At 41.3% G+C, this 20,576-nt stretch overlaps 1 protein-coding gene across 4 annotated transcripts in view; it reads left to right on the top strand.

Moving 5' to 3' along the window:
* EBF1 (EBF transcription factor 1) overlaps window positions 1–20,576 on the top strand; it is a 276,753-nt gene that overhangs the window by 219,973 nt on the left and 36,204 nt on the right. For 2 of the 4 annotated variants that reach the window (XM_075210160.1, XM_075210158.1), the window contains exons 9-10: window positions 10,814–10,944; window positions 17,380–17,506. In XM_075210160.1, coding sequence (XP_075066261.1) covers window positions 10,814–10,944; window positions 17,380–17,506 — 258 coding nt within the window. Of the gene's footprint in view, window positions 1–10,810; window positions 10,945–17,379; window positions 17,507–20,576 lie in introns of all 4 variants that reach the window. The other 2 variants (XM_075210159.1, XM_075210156.1) reach the window with 1 other exon arrangement.

Below are 20,576 nucleotides of genomic sequence, written 5' to 3'. Positions count from 1 at the left end.
TGCCGAAAAACGCAGTGCAGTCGATAGCCAGTGGTTGGGGCGCACATTACGCTAATCAGCATGGAGAACCTGCCTATCTTCCATGAGCTGGTTATAGTCTTTGTGCAAGTAATGTCCCTTTGGCTCGGCTTGTGGTTCCGCTCCTTTCAGCCCAGAAGGGTTGCGGGTTCTGTAGTGCCCGGGAAGGAGTCCTGGTAAGGTATATATGTGCGCCCAGGGTACTGTTTGGTAAACAGGGTGCTGTTTGGTAAACCACCCCCGTTGATGGATGTCACATGGAAAAGCTGATACTGGGATATCCTGGTGACCTGGCGTGTGTCGTACGGACTGCTCTTATCTCCACCTCCATATTGGTTTGCAAATAAACTCATTTTATTATTGCCACAATTATGTCTCTTGTCAATTATTCAAAGAAGTTAAATAAGTTATCGAGAGGTTTAAGTGGAGTGAGAGATATCAGTCGTTGTGCATCTTAGGCCTCATGTATGGTCAGCTGAAACATCTGAGATGGGTGGGATTGTGGCTGCTATATGTAGCCCTATAATAAGTAATTGCAAATAAGTACTATAAAAGTATTTAATAAGAATAGTAATCACTACTTGCAAAGCATAATGTGCATGCACACATGTGTGTATGTATGTATGTATGTATGTATGTAAGTATGTGTGTAGGTGTATGTGTATATATATATATATATATATATATATATATATATATATATATATATACATACATACACACACACACACACACACACACACACACACACATAAATATATAATCAGTTCTGAGAATCCCAGGAGCCACATAGACAATATTCCTAGTAAATCACTGCTAGTAAATTACTGCTGGCGTCTAGCTTTGGGGAGCCCTTTCTATTGATGTCAATGGCTGTACATCTTAATTGGCTCCTATACGTTACTGGCTGGCTCCTTAGTCCTACATTATTTTAGCCCCCCGTATCCTATCTAAATGTCACATATATATAATATATACTGTGCATTGCCATTATTTTGCAAATGACAAGGCTGCATAAATTGACCTGAGCTTTAATGGATGGATGAAGCTGGTTGGATTCTATGTTCAGTAGTATGGCTGTATCATTGCGCAGGCCCCCCCGCCGTTCACGACAAGGGTACCAGATGGATTGGAGAGCGGGTTAATCCTATCACAAGGAATCTTCTGTGACCATCTGGATAATCCTGAGCTCGGAATCAATGCCTGTGAAAGACAAGGCAGAGGCCAAGATTAGCGCACACACAGCACTTTGCAGGAGGGTTGTCCGTGTCCGAGCTGGGACCCTGTCTGTTTACGTATTAGTCAGTCAATATCTTCTGTTCATATCCGTGTACTGCAGATTCTCCACACTAAGCTCTATCTACCAGCTGCTCCGCTTCCCACTGTTTGACTCTGCAATAGTTAAAGGTCTTACAGCATCCCTGAGCCCTCCATGAATTCGGAGGGGGTGGTGGGCATAGCCCCTAACATAGAAACATATTTCTGTTTCCTAATAATACTTAAGTGGATCTGTCACCAAGAATCAATTGTCTTGTAATTTAATAATAATTCAGGAAAAAAAATTTCTGTAGAAGGCATTTATTTTATAAATACTTTTAATTGCCTTTTTATGTATGCTCTTAAATGGGCTTCAGTTTACTAGCTGGTAGATGTCCTACTGCAATGTACACCGAATGCAGTACTCGTTCTTTCTGTGTTACTGTTGTGCTCCTCAGCCTGGTACGTCTATCATCAGGCTGAAGGTTTTATTTTTGTTGCCAGGAATATAACAAAGGTTGTCTGTGTTTTCTGTGTTGGATGCAGTTTCCCCATTGTAATGAATATAGACAGTGGTTCAGAGATACTCTGCAATGGCTGAAAAGCACAGAAAGAAAGAAAAGCCACAGGAAGACACGTAAGGGGAAATTCATTAAACTCGCATGAAGGTGGAGGTGGAAAAGTCCCATCAAATGATTTTCATCTGCCCTTGAAAAGTAGTACAGAAATATTGCCTTGCGGTGTAATCTTTCATGACCCATAAAGCACGTGGAACTCACCCCCTTTGCATTTACATTACTGGGGGCTGCCATGTTGTTTACCTCATCAGAGGTAGACTTAAAAATTAACAATTAGACCTAGATAGTAATGACCTTGAATACAATGGACTCTATAAGATTTGGATGAATTTATGAAGAAGATAACTCTCAGCAAAGCAGCTTTCACTTCGATAATAGATATAAAAGGAGTGATGAGTGTTATATTATTATATATTATATAGCACATATTGCCAACTCTCCCGGAATGTCTGCGCCCCACCCCCTCCCGCCCCTCTCCCGGAATACACTTGCCGACAGATGTTGTATGAGACTCTTGTAGCTGGTGCTGGACCACGTTAAAGAAGAATGTTCTTGGGCATTGTTGTCCAACAGGTGGCCCCTGGGCCAGATTCTAACCCTTGGTACATCACCTGCATCCTGTATTCAAGGAGGTGGAGCATCGATCATATCTCTCCACCAGATGTGACATTTATCAGTTATGGGAATGGCCTAGAGCAGGCCTGGCCAACCTGTGGCTCTCCAGATGTGGTGAAACTACAAGCCCCAGCATGCTTTGCCGGTAGATAGCAGCCCATAGCTGTAAGGGCATGCTGGGATTTGTAGTTTCACAGCACCTGGAGAGGCACAGGTTGGCCAGTCTGTTCTAGAGTCTCCTTATCCCGTATACAGCTCATGATATCTTCTTCCACTGATTGGTGCAATACCAGGTTGAGAAGAAGTAAGAAAAATCAGGATGATGTAGTGGTGGTCGACCTTTTAAGATAAGTTTAAGGTGATGAAGATATGAACAATAGTATGGAATGAGTAGAGGAGGTGGGGGTAATTAGCTGAAGAGAAGAGCCTGGAGCGTGAGGGAGTAAAGAATGGAGACCTGGGGCTAATGGATGGAGCCATGACTGGTCAGGGATGTAGAGGTTATTGAGGGATGATGAGCACAGATAGGAGATGGAGGTAAGCAGAAAGAGAATAGACCTGAGGAGATAGATGGATTTGGGCTGTCAGAGGAATACATATAAGGTGGTTGGAGATGGGGTTGTTCAGAAGACCCCCAGCAATGCAGGGGAGACTCTGTGTAATTTGCAGCCTTGCAGGGATCAGGGGCCGCATGTGTGGCCCTTGGAGTCTTACTCATTGCCCCCTAGTGACAGTAATAACACATGTTATGCAGGAATGGCAGAGCTTGCTTTACCTTCTCTTCAGTTTTATATCCAGTATGAATCACTTCCACAATAATGTTTATAGTCTTGTTTTGTTGGTTCCCAAGGCACGATGAGATGATGTGACGGCTGGGAGTGCGGGATGAGGCCATTAACTGCCTGCGTACCTGGGTGGTCTGCTCTGCATTGTACAACAGTCAATGACCACTTGCAATATAATGATTTTACATTAAATAAACATCTTCATAGAAATCATGCTTGATTTATGTTTATGGGAAATTTTAATGTCTAATATTCTCTGTGTTTTATACTAGGGATAATTATATCTATATAATGCAGCTCCCATTATCACTGTATCTTGTCACCTACACTCTCGATGTCTCGATGTCTAGTCACTTGTCATTGAGCTGTATACATTAGTTATCTGTCTTATCTCTGATAGTGTTGTCTATAGATCAGAGAGTATCAGATCTGTTCAGTGTATAGAGCAAGCTGGGAACTGACAGCCATTCAAGACTCTTGTAGAGATACTTTGGGACTCCACTCAGTCACTGTATATCAGTGAAAATAAAATATAAAAAAGAACGTTCTGGGCCTGATTCATCAAGGAACGCAAAGTGAACGCAATTTTCCAGTTGAGTACGGGTGTAAGTACGACTCTTGCTGTATGCCGACAGACACAACACACTGCAGGATATGTACAATACAGTATCAAGTCCCATCAAAGCGCACAGAATTTATTAACACCTGTTAATAATATAATCATTAATAAAATATTGTTTTTTCCTGTTTTTTCTCCATGAAATACATTTATCAGAATGTTATTAATGTCTACTGTACATAAAATGCATTTTAACAGTTGCTCTTAATTGCAAATGCATGTTCTAGCATGTCTACTTATTCACCGGGGCTGCCAAGAGGAATTTGGGGCCCAGGTACAGCAGGTTTTTGCCCCCCCACCCCCCTTCACAGGCGATAAATAAGGGAGCTGCATGGTGCCGTTTTGAGGTGATGGCAAGGGGCGTGGTCATATGTTGGGGCGTGGTCAACAGGGGGCGTGGCTGCACTTCTTTAGGCATGACATATTGAGGGAGACTTAATTGCAGGCGATGTGACAGGGTTAACCTGAAACAAATAATATGAGGTTTGGTAATGGGAAGAGCACTAGGGCCTAGATTTACTAAGCTGCGGGTTTGAAAAAGTGGGGATGTTGCCTATAGCAACCAATCAGATTCTAGCTCTCATTTATTTAGTACCTTCTACAAAATGACAGCTAGAATCTGATTGGTTGCTATAGGCAGCATCCCCACTTTTTCAAACCCGCAGTTTAGTAAATCTAGCCCTAGGTGTCAATCTGACACCCAGGCCCAGAGCTGGATTAAGGCTCTCGGGGAGGCCTGGCGCACTTTAGACAGGGGGCCCCCCAGGCAGACCCGGGTAAATTGTAAAACCTCTATTTCTGCATGATCTTTTATTACATACGGGTCTCTGTATTTGAAAGCAACATATTTTCATTGATCGTGTCTCTTTGAAACACACATCTTGTAGACTCAGATACAAAGGTGCACACGTTCATTATCACCCTACAGTTTCTATTAGACTATACCATGACATTACTGTCTATAATTGTCAAGTAAAAGTTGCATGTGTGTTCTTGCCCAGTGATGAGCAGCCTGATACGCTTCAGGGGCAGTATGGGGCGACCGTCTGACCTTCAAAGGGGCCGCACATTACACTTAATCTCAGTAATAAATTAAAACAATACATTTAATCCAAGAAAGAGACACCTATCTGTTACAACACATAAGCAGGCATTTCAATGTAAGATAAGTGTTACAAGTTATAACAAACTAATCTGGCAATAAAGCAGTGAGGAGTTGGGGCCACAGGTGAAGACTCGGAGGGCCACATGTGACTCTAAGGTCAGGTGTTGCCCATCTCTTTATCCAGAAGTGTAGGAGAAATGTGGTAACTTTTAAGACTCAGGTACCTTTGCAATTAATTGCTGTCTTAACTGACAGTAGTGTCCGGGCAATCAAGTAGCAAACAAGATATAGAAAGGAAACAGACAGGATCTTTCTTGTGCTAAAATTAGCCTCTAGCCGTTTAAACAGTTTTAAATCTTCTGCTCGGTGTACAATGCTTGTCTGGTTGTGTATTAGAGGCTATGGTTCCCTGAGCACCTGCAGACGTTGGTGCCCCGTGTTTAGATGAGCAGGTGTGTGAAGGGCGGGCGCCCTCTGAAAACTGATTTATCTATCGTTACTTATTTATAAGCACATGTATTGTGTTATTGGTTACACAAGTTATTTGTAAAGTATGCCTGTATAGTCACTATCCGCTGTTCACTGCTCCAGATTAAATCTTTATAATTACATCATTGTGATGTCACAATGAAATCAATACTACCAACATTTTTTAACACCTAGTCTACCAGGAATGTCATCCAGTGAGTGACAGAGGGGGGATACAATGATATTACAACTTAAAACAATGTAATAATCAAGACATCTCAATAGAATGGATGTAATTAGCGCCAGGACTGCGCAATGATTTGCTCTCAACTTTTGAGATTGACTTTGTACAGCAAATATAATCTTTTCTGAATAGTCAACTTTTTTATCAGGATGAACTGTGGATTGGGGTGGTCCTTATGCATCGATTTACAATTATTTAATTGTGTTAGTGCCAAAATCACAAAAAAAAAGAATTATGTTATATATGAGACATTTCAATGCTCTTCAAGCGCAGAGAAAGGGTGAACTTAAAGGCACTTCCAAACCTTGTCCCTGACCAAAGGGCTTGGTTTTAACAGGACCTGATGGTATTAACCACTACAGGACTTTCAGTGGGTGCTGTTTACACGTCTTAGGTGCAAAAAGATTCACATTGTATTTAAATTTTATATATGTATATAATAAATATTATATGAAACTTGAAATATATGTTTCAACAATGTCCCCATACACCACAGGAAGGTCAAATGAGGACTGCGTGTAAAGAGTTCAGGAAAAGTTCAGTGTAATCACAATAGAGAAGTAGGGAGAATGTTGAATTTTTTTAACATTTCAGCCAATACACAAGCGAAACTCTGCAAACAAGACGCAGTTTGCGTCTGATTTTGTCTGCGTTGACGGACGTTTGAATTGCACAGTTGGGTGTAAGTGTGCGCACAGTAAGTACAGTAAGCACGGTGCTGCTGACCAAGGTGGACTAATCGTCCATAAACTGCTCAGGCGTACATGACACCCAGTGAGGCGACAGAGCTCTGCCCCTGGTTTATATATAGCAAATTATACTTTCTGGGTTTCCACCTTCACCTGCATCATTTCCAGATTTACTCCCTTCTTTCAATTGTATCAAAAATACCTAAAATAATAATATAATTAGTAAACATGTGGCTATAAAAGTACAAACTAGTAAAGTCGTTCGTACATCCAGTAAAAGATGCCGCTTCCACGACAACCGTTTCCCTCTTTGTCTGTTGGGTTAGACCCGTCGTGATGCTGATACTGTCATTTACATCCCTGGAGTTTGCTAGTAATGTTATGTGATTTTCTCTGTTCAAAGTAACCGGACTATGTAGAAAGAATTGTGTCAATAACTACATGCTTCCAATGTGTGATGTTAGGAAATTAGGACATTGTCTTGCTTAGGATTTTTTATTACTGTATACAAAGAAAGGGATGCTGACATTTATGGATTTAAGAAGCACAATATTGCATATACCAATATCTGATTGTGTGGTCACCGATGCTTGATGGGCCCTATAGGCCAAACATGTGCAGCCTAACGGAACGTAGATCTGTTTGCTCAGAACCGACCGACCTTTAGCCTATATTTATAATACCAACCGAGACCAATACTAAATTCCCATATGTGGGCAGATTCTGGTCATGTGCCAAGTACCCAGATCTTTGGTAAATTTAGCTACACACATGTGCAAAATTAAACAGATCTGATTATAGTGATTAGTCAACCTGGATCTTATGGTTTTGGTGATTGGTGAAGCTGGATCTTATGGTTTTGGTGATTGGTGAAGCTGGATCTTATGGTTTTGGTGATTGGTGAAGCTGGATCTTATGGTTTTGGTGATTGGTGAAGCTGGATCTTATGGTTTTGGTGATTGGTGAAGCTGGATCTTATGGTTTTGGTGATTGGTGAAGATGGATTTTATGGTTTTGGTGATTGGTGAAGATGGATCTTATGGTTTTGGTGATTGTTGAAGATGGATCTTATGGTTTTGGTGATTGGTGAAGATGGATTTTATGGTTTTGGTGATTGGTGAAGCTGGATCTCATGGGCTTGGGGATTGGTGAAGATGGATCTTATGGTTTTGGTGACTGGTGAAGATGAATCTTATGGAGCCCAGTTGATATAATTTCCAACAACCATCCAGTCATCATCGATCTTTATTAAACGCCAATGGGCCGATTCCACCACACTGTTCTAAACCCTAAATACCTTAAAATAATGAATCACACAATGAACCTGAAATAAACCACATGGACACAGTAATACATTTTGGCGAACTAGGGTCACAGATTATTAATTAGTTAGAAATTGTAGAAAATGGTGGCAACGAAAGCGGATGCAGGCAGGCTACCCGTCAAAACGAACTATATCAGAATACTTTAAAAGGGGGTGGCCAGCCGGCCCAAATACCCTGGCGCAAACCTTACACCATCAGAAAGACTCCACCCCCTCTGGCCTCACGGGTACGCTTACTACAATGATACCCAGGGCACCTGCAAAGGTGACCCCCTAAAGAGACAGGATCGAAGGGAGGATGACTCCTGCGGCCAACCAACCAAACTGCACACCCTGAATTAACCATTGCCTGCACTGCTTTCCCGCCTAATGTGCCTCAACTGAATGCAGAAATAGAAGAATGGTTAGAACACATAAGACGTACTAACATAAACCACATATAACATAATAAAGGGGTTGGAGGGCGGGTGTTCCACGAATAGAAAGGAGGAGCAACATCTCTTCACACAGAATTATCAGCACCAGACTCCACCCCAGCCACCTCATTGGCCATGGAAACATAACAATTTAACCCTTTAGGGTAAACAATCAGTGTGCCTGACACAAGCCCAGCGTTTAACTAGGCTCCTCCCTATTCAGGTCCTCGCTTGTCCTTTCTATTGGTCCTGATCAACATCTGACCTATCCCAGTAAGACGCCGATTGGTCAGTTGTTTTGGACACATATACAGAGGTGAGATGTTACTTGCACGGGCAGCTCTCTGTTCACAATATACCCTATTGGAGAAAAGTAAACACTTTATATAATACTTGTGCTCCTGTATTACAGTGAATATTTTTTGATCCTGATAAAGTATGCGCCCAAACTTAATAAAAAGTACAGACCGAATTTGCACCCTGCTTATTCTTCTTACGAATCTCAGCAGCAGCACAAGAAAGCCTCTCGCTCAGATTTTAAGCCCCTTTTAATTTTCTGTCATCGCCACCCTGCTGTCTACATAGTTCTGGCACGTCAGTAAATATTGCTTGTCCCCAGACAAAGTTCACCTCCTATAAATGAAATGTAAACCACTTAATTTGTTAGATTTTTAGCACTTGTCTGTGTTTTCCTAGCAAATCCCCAGGCTCCTGGCCTTTGATGATGTCTTGTACGCGTGCTAACATGCCAGATCAGCTTCATGAGAGACAAAATGACATTTACATGGCTCTCATAAGCAATCACGCTGAAGGGTTCCTTAAACAGGCAGGGCATGGTAATATTTAATAAACGGCACCAGCCATCATCCCCGGGATTTGCATTCTGCCGCTGCACAGTACGTTTGGGATAAAAGCTTTTATTTGTGAAGTGATCATTATTTTTAACAAAGAGGAGCTAGTACTTGATAATTTCCATCTTAACTCTCCAATATGCTATCAGCTATTCAGGACTATTATGTTAAATTGTGACTGTAATCATGTTATTGTCATAGATTGAACAGTGGGGTGTTCTCCTCTGATGTTTTAACAAAAAAAAAGCACAATCACATTTATCTTTCTACTACTAGAGAATTATTTACTACTCTACAGTATACCGAAATAACACATAATTATCATTTTTGGGGGGCTTTGTACAGTACTGAGGAATAGAATGGGACTAAATGCTATTTTAGCACATTGTTATCTGAATAATAGTAAAAGCCTAAAAGAAGTTATTTTGTTTGTATTAAAGGGCTACTGGTAACAATCATTAATTTTTACATAAATGTTTCAGGAGGTGATCGGAACCGAAAATGTTCTAGATAAAGTTGTAACAATGAAAGGATTGTTTTCCATATGCACAGAAGTCTTTCTCTCAGTAATATTGTGGAAGGGTCCTACGGAGACTTGAAGCAGCTGATAACATAAAACAGTAGCTTTCACTCAGCGAATGTGAATACTCTGTCATTCATCTCAAGTTCTGTCTTTGGGCTAAATTTACTAAGCTGCGGGTTTGAAAAAGTGGGGATGTTGCCTATAGCAACCAATCAGATTCTAGCTTTCATTTATTTAGTACATTCTACAAAATGACAGCTAGAATCTGATTGGTTGCTATAGGCAACATCCCCACTTTTTCAAACCCGCAGCTTAGTGAATCTAGCCCTTTGTATGAGAACTTTTACATATGTGTTTATGTATTGTAACCTTCTATGACGGAACTCTTCTTAGTGTTTCATTGAAAACAGTAAATAAGCTGCAGGTTGTTACTGGCATATCTACTAACATCTGATATATAGAAAGTCTGAACATAACAGATATAACCTGTAATAACAATAAATATACAATAGCTGCAGGTGTTTATAAATGTATTGCGTTCATTTTGTCTACCCGTTTTGCTTAACTTTATCTTTTGTTTATTTAAGTTGAATGATTCTATTTTTTTTATAATACTAGTTATATCATATAATGATCATATTATACACTCAGCTACCCAAAAACCTTTTTAAAGATCAACTGTGCCACCTGTAATGTTTTGTCACGAAGGTAGATGTAACTGTTACCTTATTAACCCACATTTAGGGCTAGATTTACTAAGCTGCGGGTTTGAAAAAGTGGGGCAACCAATCAGATTCTAGCTGTCATTTTGTAGAAGGTACTGAGTAAATGAAAGCTAGAATCTGATTGGCTGCTATAGGCAACATCCCCACTTTTTCAAACCCGCAGCTTAGTAAATCTAGCCCTTAGAGTTATGAGTAAACCCAGCTAGAAGCTGCAATTTTGCATCTTGTCGAAACCAATTTGCACTGCAGGAGGTGGGTGGGGGGGGGCAAATTTATAATGCACAAACAGATTTAGATATGAGAGCAGGGCGCGTCATTGCTTAACTAAACATCGCAGTGTAAAAATAAAACTGCTCAATATTTTTGTGCTACATGCAAAAGCAGACAGACAACGCAACAAAATGCTGCGTTTGCATCCCCTGTATGGCCACATGGTTTGTCCGGGTACAAGTTTGCTCCCTGTGGCTGGACTTGCACGTGACTGTAAATGAGACCCTATATATCTGCTAATCTGTGTTATTATGTGATGCGTGATGAACTGTCAGTGCAATAACAAAGTCCCTCTTTCTCCCCATCCTCTGTCTTTTGAAAAGCAGCTACGCCGTGTATCAAAGCCATTAGTCCCAGTGAAGGATGGACCACAGGAGGCGCCACAGTGATCATCATTGGAGACAATTTCTTTGACGGCTTACAGGTCATATTTGGCACCATGCTGGTGTGGAGTGAGGTGGGTGTCTGCTAAATCTTACTATTATGTTATATGTAGCTGCCTCTATTGTGCATAACGCCTCATTGTCACTGGTTCCCGGAGAACCCATAGGCTGCATTCATGTGACTTTTTGTGCAGCACACAAAATGGCTGCCTCCATGATGTGCAGACACGTGGTACACGTTAAACGCCATTGCCAGAAGTGACTTTAAATTTATCCATCTGCCTATAAACTACATTAATCCTCTCAAGCGTTGGAATTAATACATTAATATGCAACTAAACTAAGGTATGTGTTCTTTTCTAGAACTGCTGTATTGCCAGGAACTATTAGCTTCAACGCTGCAGAACACTTGTGTCACCTTATAAGTAAAAGATAATAGTAATCTGGGGGTGTAGTTATACCCTTGTGCCCTATTAGTAGCAGATTTACAACTTTTCTGTCCATATCTGTCCTGGCTCTTGGTCCTGTCTATCTGTGTATATGTCTTTTCTTGTTTGTGTGCCTGGGTTTGCCTGTCTGTTTGGCCTCATATGGTTATGTATCTCCTGGTTGAGTAATAATGACTCTGGTTCCTTCCAGTGTTAGGCGAGTTTGAAAGTCTGACTGGGACACCTAGCTAGGGGCAGACGTTTGTGTCACAGCTAAGGGGTGGATTTATTTAACCTTCTAAAAAGGAAAACTGGAGGTGTTGCCCATAGCAACCAATCAGATTCTAGCTATCATTTATCTAGTACATTCCATAAAGTGGTAGATAGAATCTGATTGGTTACTATGGGTGATGCCACTTTTCCTTTTTAGAAGGCTTGATAAATCTACCCCCTAATGTCTTAAATGTAGCAAATGCCCCCTCCCCACAGGCGCTGCCATCTTGGTGAACGAATAGCACTTTCCAGTATAAGTCCTTCCAAAAGTTTATTTTAATTGTAATGTAATGTGTACATGTTTCGAGTGACATAGTGAGTGGGTGTGTAAGAGCGCTGCAGTTAATCGTTGTTCCCGTCCTGAATTGAGGGTCTTCCTTTGTATTCATTGTCTGTGTGAAATTTTGTCAGAATTCCGCTCAGAAATCTCTACCTGGCAGGACAATGGCTGGTGCCGCGCGCGGTGTGCGAAGACAGCGAGGGAGCAGTTCTGATATAACCGAGAGGCAGAGTGCAAAAATCTTATATTACAGAGAGCTTTAAAGCATGAAACGCTTCCTAACAAGGAAAACTCCTTGCAATTCCAGGGATTTGAGAACAGTGCCCACCGCCATTGTTATCCGACATTACACGTGTTGGGGTCGCGGCTCTGCTACATTTATTACAAAAAAGACGCAGCTAATGAGATTCAGAGCACTGAAAGCCTGACGTTTTAGTGCTAGGAGAGCTGAAGATGTGGGCTAATTGATACATTTGGGTTCTCATGGCTCCTGTCGACCCCCCACCTATCCTGTTTCACATGTGGTTGTAATACCAGTTTGTTCTTTTCTGTGAAACTTGAGATTCATCTCTGAGCTATTCTCACAGTTTGTCCCTCATGCTGTTCGTGTCCACTTTTTATTTCACTGTTAGCCGGCAGTTTTGACTTTTCTCTAAGAGAGAAACAATAGTTGTGTTTTATTTCAACTTTAAAAGAACCTTAAAGGGGATTTGTTAGATAATAAGGGGACGCAATTTGTTTTTAATGCCCCACATCATATAGAAGAGCAATTATTATTCTAATCTCTTTATCAACATTGTGCCAATATTTTCCCGCAGCACTTTACAATCAGAGAATGTGCACCTAGCGCACACTTGCCCACTTTTAAGGTGACAGACAGCGCTCTGTGTCAACCAATGGGTGCCACTGCATCGCCATGTTTGTACCTTGTTCTATTTGTTGCTTGACAGCCGCTCTACAACAACAAGCAACCATGCGCAACAACCAAGTGCCAGTCTGGCACTGCACTGGATCAAACCTTACTTGGTTTGGATATATTATAACATCTCAAAGATACAGTTTGGGGACCAAGTTAACATGCAGCTTCTGCAAGATCGGCTGCGGGCATTTTCTTAATTTGTGAAGTGGATATAAAATTGTCTATCTCAGTGATGGGCAAACTACGGCCCGCGGGCCAGATCCGCCCCACTTAGAGGTTCTATTCAGCCCGCCAATATTTTAAAAACTATCATTAAAATATGCATAAAATTATTAGGGCCAGAACCTTAATTTTTATGCCTTCCCAACTATTTCCTCCATTACACTTCATCCTCCTTCCTAAAAGGACACTTCGTATGTCAATCACTCAAACACCTGCCCGCCCCCTAATGGCTGAAAGTCATGTGAGAAGAGATGGGCTGGGCCATATACTAAGGCGGATTTCGATTGGCTGCTGTGTTGTCAGTTAGTGGCTCACCAGAAAGATGGATCTGTAACAACCTGCGGAAATAAGTGCTGTGTCTGTACGATCGCTGCACTTATAGAGGTAACACTGCTATATAACACCCTCCCCTCCCATTCAAAACATTTGTATTATATATTTCGATATTTGAGTTTTTTAATAAATTATATTGGCCCGCCTAAAGTTTTTCTTTTTTATTTGGCCCGCTCCTGAAAAAGTTTGCCCATCAGTGGTCTATCTATACCCCTTAAAGTACAACGGCAAATGGCAGCCATTTTGAGGACTGGAACAGTCGTCAAAAGGATGCAGCCAATCAGCCCACTAGCTACCAGTTATATCACTGAGGCGGTCTGTGATGTCACCGGGCCCTACTAAATTGATTGGTTGCATTTTTTTGTGAAAACTTTATTCAAAATTATTGTTTACTAAAGGCATGAATGCAGTCAGCAATTTGTAGTCACTAGATGGCGCTGTTTCATTGAAGTCTGTGGCTGATATATTACTCTACCTCTAACGAGAGTTCAATATCAAACTTTTTTCTTAATTTAATAAATATGCATCGAATACTTATAATTCTCTGTGCAGAATAATTACTCTCTGTTCCTACATTAGAGCTTGAAAGTAAAAATAAATCCAAATTTAAAATGGACTACACATTTAAATACCTCCTTTTACATGTGTATAAAAATAATATACTGCATATAAACTAAAGAAACGTGTGTGTATATATATATATATATATATATATATATATATATATATATATACCGTATATACTCGAGTATAAGTCGACCCGAATATAAGCCGAGGCACCTAATTTTACCACAAAAAACTGGGAAAACGTATTGACTCGAGTATAAGCCTAGGGAGGGAAATGCAGCAGTTACTGGTAATTTTTTTTTACATTACTTTTATACATTCAGCTGAGACCCCATGCTTCCACTACAGTGGAAGCACATTCATTAGAAGCAGCGGGATTGTGGGTTAAGGTGATGGGCACTGACTCTATCTACTTACAAGAGAATTGGCGTGCAGCTGCATAGGAGAGCCCACCCTCCTTAATAAATACAAATGGATAAACACTGCAGCGCTCAGCCAATCTCCAACACCTCCCAACAAAAGGGTAAACTCACTTATACTATAAAAAATGATACATGTACATCGACAGTGTCCACATATAGAATAGTCCTCAATTGCGTTCTGCTCTACTCCATATCGACTTTTGCAGCCTGTAATGTATTCACACCTCTCCGATAACACTCTCGTTCCATATATATCAAATTAACAACTGTAAGTCTTCAAGCCAAGTAAACCAAAAACTGTAACATCCGTTACTCACATGTATGTTTATGAAGGTTCAATTTCGTCCGGTGCCAAGACCCCGCCACTGTAAAGTCCCATTCTCCACAGGATCTTGTCTGCAGTGCCCACAATCCCTTAGACGATAACGTCCACTGTTCCAAACGATGTGAGTCTACAGAGTCCCGTTAATCTCCTAGAGATTACCCCTCTTTCTGTTCGACGGAGTAAGGAGGCGGGATTCAAACTCAAGATAACTTTATTAGATTCTGTCATAATGACAGCTACGTGGCTGCGTTGTGTGACCTCTCTGCTACCTGTTTCAGATGAGCGCTGCTGGCCGCGCATGCGCGGTATGTGAAACTCGGGGGTATAGAGTAAAACAGTGTGGTCCTGGAGCATCACTCGAGTATAAGCCGAGGGGACACTTTTCAGCACAAAAAATGTGCTGAAAAACTCGGCTTATACTCGAGTATATACGGTATATATATATATACCTTTATTTTCTTTTTTACCTTGATGAAATACTGCGTGGACCTGTGTATTGAGAAAACATTGAGGTCAACCAATATTTCCAGGGCCTCCTAAAATAGCCTAGCGCTGTGATTTGTCTTAGAATGGCTTTGCAGCCTAGTCTGGGCCACCAGAATTTCTGCAGAACTCTGCAATACATTGAGAATACATTAACATTCACAGTCTACATATAGCCCAGAGCTGCTTCAGAAACTCTTGGTGGACAAAGCTATAAATCTTAATTCTGCTCCACCCTCTGACTGGTATTTTTTTATTTTAAACCTATTGGTATTTTACACCTTCAAAATGATTTTGATATAATACATGAGTGTGCTGAATACCTATTTGAAGGACTGTGAAATATATATTTTTCTTTGTCAATCTGTGACATCAAAAATAATAATAGTTTTCACTACGGACATAAATCGGAGTTCTGTGAATTGCATAAAGGCACACGGTCCATGGATTTGTCCTTTTACATTGTCACAGAACTTCTCCACCTATATATTTCAGGAATGGAAGAAGCGATCATGTTAACTTTTTGAGGACAAAGAGGTATGACTAGGAATTTAGTGTAAGGTATCATAGTCTAGTTTCGAGTTGTACAGGAAATCAATGACAACATATCGTAAAACAGACTATATTGTGTAGGAGCCATTCAGGTTTAATTCTGTGTTTCACCAGGGATGCCACCTTGCACAGTGATAGTTGTGTCTAAAGGGACATATTTATTAACCAACACATTTGTGACACGATCATTATCATTCCTTTGAAGTGATAAGGAATGAAAGATCATGAGCTCCAAAAACATACTGATAGGTTAATTGGCTGCTATCAAATTGACCCTAGTCTCTGTCTATGTCTGTATGTGTTAGGGAATTTAGACTGTAAGCTCCAATTGGGCAGGGACTGATGTGAGTGAGTTCTCTGTACAGCGCTGTGGAATCAGTAGCGCTATATAAACAAATAGATGATGATAAGGATGATGGTGAGCATTTATTAAATGTGTTCGAACACCTATCTCTATCTTTTTAATGGTCGCTTTCGCAAAGTGGCCACCATTGCGACAGCCACCGGAGGGGAAAGCAGGTAAGATCCCTCTACCGCAATGCTCTCCCCATAATGATTCAATGGCTAGATGGCATTAGCCATTGGGCACAAGTTACGAAAAGCTTTAATTTTCAGAACTTGTTAAATCCCAAAAAATAGCAGTCCCCATAGAAACATATGTTATTGCATACGATAACAGAGATATCTGCTGCGACCCCCTAGTTACAAATAGTGGGGGTATTTAAAATTGCTGTAGTCCCCTTGAAAAAGGTTAGGAGCTTGTTAAATAGGCTCCAAAGAGTATATAGTCTATTGTGGTTTATTCCATCATTATCATCACCATTTATTTATATAGCGCCACTAATTCCGCAGAGCTGTACAGAGAACTCATTCACATCAGTCCCTGCCACATTGGGGCTTACAGTGTAAATTCTCTAACACACAGACAGACAGACACACAGACTAGGGTCAATTTGATAGCAGCCAATTAACCTACCAGTATGTTTTTGGAGTGTGCGAGGAAACTGGAGCACCCGGAGGAAACCCACGCAAACACGGGGAGAACATACAAACTCCGCACAGATAAGGCCATGGTCGGGAATTGAACTCATGACCCAAGTGCTGTAAGGCAGAAGTGCTAACCACTGAGCCACCGTGCTTTTAGTGTGTTCCTGTGTAGAAATGATCACGTATTACACAGATTAGTGATAAAAGTGTACTGGAGTCACCTTCAGATAAGCAGATGCGTTTTAAAAGACAGTTTGAGCAAGTGCTATAGTTCCACACACAAAAAAAAGAAAATATTCTGAAACTTGGGGGGGATTGTATATAAACAGAATGGGTGTATGACATTGTTATTGTTATTGGCTGCTAGTAAGCATGAAGGGTTAACATTTTGCTTTAATTGAGCCGCGCTATTTAACCAGTACACTTGATCCTTTGAATGGAATCATTACATAATGGTTACATTACACACATCGAGTACACTTTAGACTTTAGCGTGAAGTTAATGTCAGAGCTTTAATGATGGCACATTGTACGGGTAACATTTGTGTGTCTGAAGTATATTGTCATCGTCTGCCACGTGTTGCACAGAAACACTGACAAGTTAATTACATCTTTTGTGCCTTTGTTTATAAAGATGTGACAGAGAGATGTTACCGGGGATGGGAAACACACAACTATCCCTTCATTTGGCTTATTGCAGTTTCCTTTGTTTCTCCAGCTAATCACGCCTCATGCCATCCGCGTGCAGACCCCTCCCCGACACATCCCCGGAGTGGTGGAAGTCACATTATCCTACAAATCCAAGCAGTTCTGCAAAGGGACGCCTGGGAGGTTCATATACACAGGTAGGATTCCTGCCATTCAACAAAGAAAGTTTTGTTTTTTTCTCTTTTCTAGCTGTTCCTGGAAATATAGTGCCAGTCTACTTATAGTTCAAGTGGTCTCATTACCTACTATCAGAGGAAGCCACTGTCCATGTGGGCTATCAATTCACTAGGAACCACGGATATCACTTAGTGCCTCAGCAATGCACTCTAAGGGGTATATTTACTAAACAAGTGCAGATGTTGCCTATAGCAACCAATCAGATTCTAGCTTTCATTTATTTAGTGCAGTCTACAAAATGACAGCTAGAATCTGATTGGTTGCTATATCCAACATCTCCACTTTTTCAAACCCGCAGTTTAGTAAATATTCCCCTAAGTCCTTGTTAAATGATCAGCTGAATTCTAGGGTTCCGCCTACAAAGTGGCTTCGACAGGTAAATACATTTTGCAGAGCATCTCATAAGCAGAGCCCTAAAATTGGATCTAGTTTGACCTCTGTTCTTGCACAACGTCTTCCTGTTTACTTGAAACACTATTTATAACAGCTATTTCCTTTACCTAAACCCTGGTGGTCCGATCACAAATGGAGCTTGAAATAGGGATCATTGATTCCTATGCTAAATGGATGGTCTGTGCACACAGATACTGGGAAACTCATGTGATGGAGGATAGTAACATGTGCCGCGCTCAGGCTTACTCATGCACTTTCTTTAATGTCCATTTATATGAACCATCCGTTCAGTAAACTAATCCATTGTGGTTGCAGGGCATGCTGGGTAGTTCCACAGAGGCAGCAGGGTCCTATGCCTCATTCTCCATCAGCAGAACGTTTCCTCCAGTGTCTGTCTGTAGAGAGACCAGTTAGCAGCCACTTGTTCCGTGAATGCCTCAGTCTGCCCCTGGCTGTTCCCTCTTAATAACTGATCAGCCAGGAAATAGAGATCAATCATAGAGGAACTGAGGCCAACACAAACATATCGACAAAAGCAAAGCCAATAACAGCCGATGCAGAAACTTCATTCATCATCTGAGTGAGAGAGGAGATAGGAGAGAACGAAACCAATGCCAGGAATTATCTGGGGGACAGATGTGAGACATTGCTATCTCTGACCTCACGCTCATCCGCAATACAGCTCTGAGTCTGCCCCTAATCTTTATTACTGTACTGAGACTCAGTATACTGTTCATCAATAACAGTATAGAAACTGTTCTTCCATGACTGGATACTACTAAATTGAGAGTAGCCCTGAATGTATAACACGGCACCAAGACTAACGATCAATTTATAGCACAACACTAAGACTAACCCTCGATTTATAGCACAGCAGTAAGACTAACCCTCGAATTATAGTACAGCACTAAGACTAACCCGCGAATTATAGCACGGCACTAAGACTAACCCTCGATTTATAGCACAGCACTAGGACTAACCCTCGATTTATAGCACGGCACTAAGACTAACCCTCGATTTATAGCATGGCACTAAGACTAACCCTCGATTTATAGCACAGCACTAAGACTAACCCTCGATTTATAGCACGGCACTAAGACTAACCCTCGAATTATAGCACGGCACTAAGACTAACCCTCGATTTATAGCACAATACTAAGACTAACCCTCGATTTATAGCACAGCACTAAGACTAACCCACAAATTATAGCATGGCACTAAGACTAACGATCGATTTATAGCACAGCACTAAGACTAACCCTCGATTTATAACACGGCACTAAGACTAACCCTCGATTTATAACAGGGTACTAAGACTAACCCTCGATTTATAGCACAACACTAAGACTAACCGTCGATTTATAACACGACACTAAGACTAACGATCGATTTATAGCACAACAGTAAGACTAACCCTCGATTTATAGCACAGCACTAAGACTAACCCTCGATTTATAACACGACACTAAGACTAACGATCGGTTTATAGCACAATACTAAGACTAACCCTCGATTTATAGCATGGCAGTAAGACTAACCCACAAATTATAGCATGGCACTAAGACTAACCCTCGATTTATAGCATGGCACTAAGACTAACCCTCAATTTATAACACGGTACTAAGACTAACCCTCGATTTATAGCACAGCACTAAGACCAACCCTCGATTTATAGCACAGCACTAAAACTAACCCTCGATTTATAGCACAGCACTAAAACTAACCCTCGATTTATAGCACAGCACTAAAACTAACCCTCGATTTATAGCACGGCACAAAGACTAACAATCGATTTATAGCACAGCACTAAGACCAACCCTTGATTAAATAGCACAGTACTAAAAATGACCACCAATTTACAGTGTCGCCCCAAAATGAATCACCATTTCATAGCATTGCAGGAAGTATAACTCAAAACTCTTAGCATTGTACTTATATTGCCCATCTGTCAAGCTACTAAACTGACACTGGTCAGTCTACAGAGGGAGGTGATTGTATGTAGTTCACACTTTGTGGAGCAGGGCAATACATTAAGTGCAATAGAAAAGATTTGAAAACAATCTGTAATTTGTGCTAATTGAAGAGTTGGATGAGCTAGATGCCTCTGTAAAGACTGCTGCATCAATACACACTTCATAGAGCACTTCTAATATAGAGCACTGGCAGTGCGTCTCCTATACAGCACTGCACTGGGAGTGCCTCTTCTATACAACACTGCACTGGGGGTGCTTCTCCTATACAGCACTGCACTGGGGGTGCTTCTCCCAGAGAGCACTGCATCAGGAGTGCTTCTCCTATACAGCACTGCACTGGGAGTGCCTCTTCTATACAACACTGCACTGGGGGTGCTTCTCCTATACAGCACTACACTGGGGGTGCTTCTCCCAGAGAGCACTGCATCAGGAGTGCTTCTCCTATACAGCACTGCACTGGGAGTGCTTCTCCTATACAGCACTGCACTGGGAGTGCTTCTCCCATAGAGCACTGCATCAGGAGTGCTTCTCCTATACAGCACTGCACTGGGGGTGCTTCTCCCATAGAGCACTGCACCGGGAGTGCTTCTCCCATAGAGCACTGCACTGGGCAGTGGCAGAAGTACCATTGGTGCAGCAGGTGCAGTGCACAGGGCCCATGAAG

The sequence above is a fragment of the Mixophyes fleayi genome, chromosome 4, assembly GCF_038048845.1.
Source record: "Mixophyes fleayi isolate aMixFle1 chromosome 4, aMixFle1.hap1, whole genome shotgun sequence".
Classification (NCBI taxonomy): Eukaryota; Metazoa; Chordata; class Amphibia; order Anura; family Limnodynastidae; genus Mixophyes; species Mixophyes fleayi.
Note: the sequence above shows the minus strand (reverse complement) of the source record. Positions and strands in the feature narration are given on the sequence as shown.